The sequence below is a fragment of the Colobus angolensis genome, unplaced genomic scaffold, assembly GCF_000951035.1.
Source record: "Colobus angolensis palliatus isolate OR3802 unplaced genomic scaffold, Cang.pa_1.0 Scaffold73, whole genome shotgun sequence".
In the NCBI taxonomy this organism is placed as follows: domain Eukaryota; kingdom Metazoa; phylum Chordata; class Mammalia; order Primates; family Cercopithecidae; genus Colobus; species Colobus angolensis.
The window spans coordinates 8,162,955-8,166,034 of NW_012121043.1; the positions used below are offsets into that span (position 1 = coordinate 8,162,955).

General features: G+C 36.5%; 1 protein-coding gene across 1 annotated transcript; it reads right to left on the bottom strand.

Annotated features, from left to right (window-relative positions):
* Positions 1-324: 324 nt before the first annotated feature.
* Positions 325-799, bottom strand: LOC105501608 (40S ribosomal protein S15a). The gene has a single exon (XM_011927612.1). It carries the CDS (start codon positions 771-773, stop codon positions 381-383), a length of 393 nt encoding a protein of 130 aa, XP_011783002.1. The 5' UTR covers positions 774-799; the 3' UTR covers positions 325-380.
* Positions 800-3,080: the final 2,281 nt, after the last annotated feature.

Below are 3,080 nucleotides of genomic sequence, written 5' to 3' on the forward strand. Positions count from 1 at the left end.
GCATTGATGCGCTTCAATATTCTCTGTCTTTACTTAGTCCTTGATAGTATGTTTCATGCTATTAAAATAACTCAGTGATTTTTAAAAATTAGTTTTATGTACTTGAAATATCTGAGAAAAATAAAAACTTCTTTTGGAAAGAATATTTTATAAAATTATGAATGCTAAGATTAAAACCATACCTGGGCTTAAAAATGTCCAAGCATTAATTTTAATCAGTCAATTCACTTTAAAATAAATTTACACATCACAAAAATTGTATTTATTGTAGTATTAGTCTAATAATAAAATGTTTTAAATAATGTTCTTACATCATGAAGAGAATTCTTTTTTTTTTTTGTCCATGAGGCATTTTATTTGTAAATGTATGTATTACATCCCTAGAAAAAGAATCCCAGGATTTTCCCTCCTGTGTGTTTTCGTCTTGCTTCTTCATGGTCCATGATGCCAGCTGAGGTTGTCAGTACAATGAAACCAAACTGGCGGGATGGAAGCAGGTTATTCTGCCATTTTTCTAGATCTTTGAGTTGCACATCAAATCTGGGGCTGATCACTCCACACTTGTTTAGCCTGCCTGTAAGGTTCACAACAATTTTCCCAGCTCTGTGATCATCAATGATTTCAAATTCGCCAATGTAACCATGCTTCATCATCACAGTGAGAAACCGGACGATGACTTTGGAGCACGGCCTAATAAGCACCTGGCGTTTGCCTCTCTTTTCGGCATTGTTGATGCTCTTGAGAGCATCAGCCAGGACATTCATGCGCACCATTGTGGCAGCGCGGAAAGATGGCAGAAAGAGATGAAGAGAATTCTTAAGGCTAATACCAAAGCTTTATATTCCATGACTTCTTATAAGCTTATTTTTAATGAGGTGAAAATAGTTCAAGTGATAGTTTCAATCGCTAGTGACATTCTGTATTGCAACATAAGCCATAGGAGCTAGTTATTTAACATAAATTATTTTTATATTAAATTGTGCCATGCAATGTTCCTCAATATATATTTCTTGAGTACCAATTCATACCCAAGTGGTAGTTAAGCACCCAGATTAATGTTTCCATTCACCACATGAAGGGATTCTGAAAATCCATGTAGAGGTAATTGTAAACATGTTTTAGGTACAAATGCACTAATTAGTTACATGGTCAGCAGAGTCAAGTTTAAAGGTAGCCTAAAACAAGGTGTGGTTGAGCAAATTATTCTATGTATGATTGTCAACAATGGTTCAAAGTGATAATTAGGATAATAATACATGATATCCCCAAGGGAGTGATTTATCAGGTAGCATATAATAAAATCAGAACTTTATTGCATAATTTAAGTATTTAGTTTATATTTAAAACAGCCTCCCATAAAAGAAAAATGACATCCAAAAAAATTTTTGGTGACCATGTACTTATACATTTCACTAAATCTATGTAAATGAGAAATATCTATTACACACTGCCAAATGGCATTTTCTAGAATAGAAAATTAAAAAAAAAATCTTGGTAAACTAGTTGGGGGAAATGTGCTATGCCAGAGTATTTCCCCTGCAGAGGGAAGAGTGCTGCTGCAGCATAGTTATGGTGGAGGTCCACTCACCTGCCACCCTCATACAGGATCTTGCATTTGAACTTTCAAAGACAGGAGATAAAATTTCTGGTCTTACGGTGGCAACTCAAGCTGATAACAATAATAACATTAATAATAATCACCATAATGAAAATCAACGTTCATTAAATACTTAATGCGCGTCAGACAATGTGTTAATCGATTTCAATACGTAATTTAGTTTTCACACCAATGATGGAACGTGGGATTGTTATATTCATTTGACAAACGAGAAAATGAGTCAAAATTAGCAAATAAGAGAGAGTGGATTAAAACTTAAGTATGTCTTTTAGGGTTCTTGATCTTAACTACCACATTACACCGATATAATGAAGGTAGGGTTGATATCCCTTGTTGGCATTTGTATTGTACACTATTTCCAGAATTTTCTCAATCATATACTTCACATTTCTGCAGATGCATGTTGAGTCTGCTGTGGCCCATAAAGGGATTTCCCTAAATGTTGATCCTTACTTTTAACCATTTTGCATTTTCTGTACTTGATTCAGGGATGATGGAATACTGCTCTGCTTAGGAATCAAGCTGTTAACCGAGTGTTCTTTAAAATGTCTCTTACATAGCTAGTATCTTGTAATTTATGATGAGAGTTTATTGGCCTGTTACCATGCTTGAAATGCTTTCATAACTTTTTACTGGGACATTGACATTTCTAAATATTTTTGGGAAATTATATTACCATTGTGCATCCAATTTTTGTCCTCTCTAAAATGGGTACAGTATGACATATTTCCCATTGGTATGTTGATGATTAAATGAGAAAGTTTATTTCAAGGTTGCGGTGCAGTGCTGGGTAGGCCTGTGCCACAGGGACAGTCACCTAAGATATTTTCTTTTTTAGGTACTCAATGAAATGGGCTCTATTGAATCAAGTGTTATTTATAAAGGGCAATATTTACACTGGGACAAGCACAATAACAGTATTAGGAACTGACATAAGGGCGAACAAAATAGACTTATTTCCTGAAGGTCTGGGAACAAATAAGTAGGAAATGTCAATACATGTCCAAGAAGGACAAGGCCAGCAGGCAATGAGATATAGTGATTGGACTGGGCGCGGTGGCTCAAGCCTGTAATCCCAGCACTTTGGGAGGCCGAGACGGGTGGATCACTAGGTCAGGAGATCAAGACCATCCTGGCTAACACGGTGAAACGCCGTCTCTACTAAAAAATACAAAAAAAAAAAAAAAAAAAAAGAAAAAAAAAGAGATATAGTGATTGGCCTGGGGACTGCATAATTGAGGAAGGCCTCTAAGAAGGGTTATGTTTATGATGAGACTCAACACTGAGAAGGAGCCAGCTGGATGAAAAGCACTGAAGACAAAAAGAACTATGTATGAAAAAGCCGTTGTACAGTGAAGAGGGTGGAAAATCGGAGGAACCGAGAGGGCGTGGCGAAGTGCAGGCGCTGGGTGCCACGGATGGGAATGAGAGAAGCACGTGGACAGATGGTGTGGTTTAGGAT

Coding starts and splice junctions, on each gene's coding strand:
- LOC105501608 (XM_011927612.1), bottom strand. CDS start 773: ATGGTGCGCATGAATGTCCTGGCTGATGCTCTCAAGAGCATCAACAAT.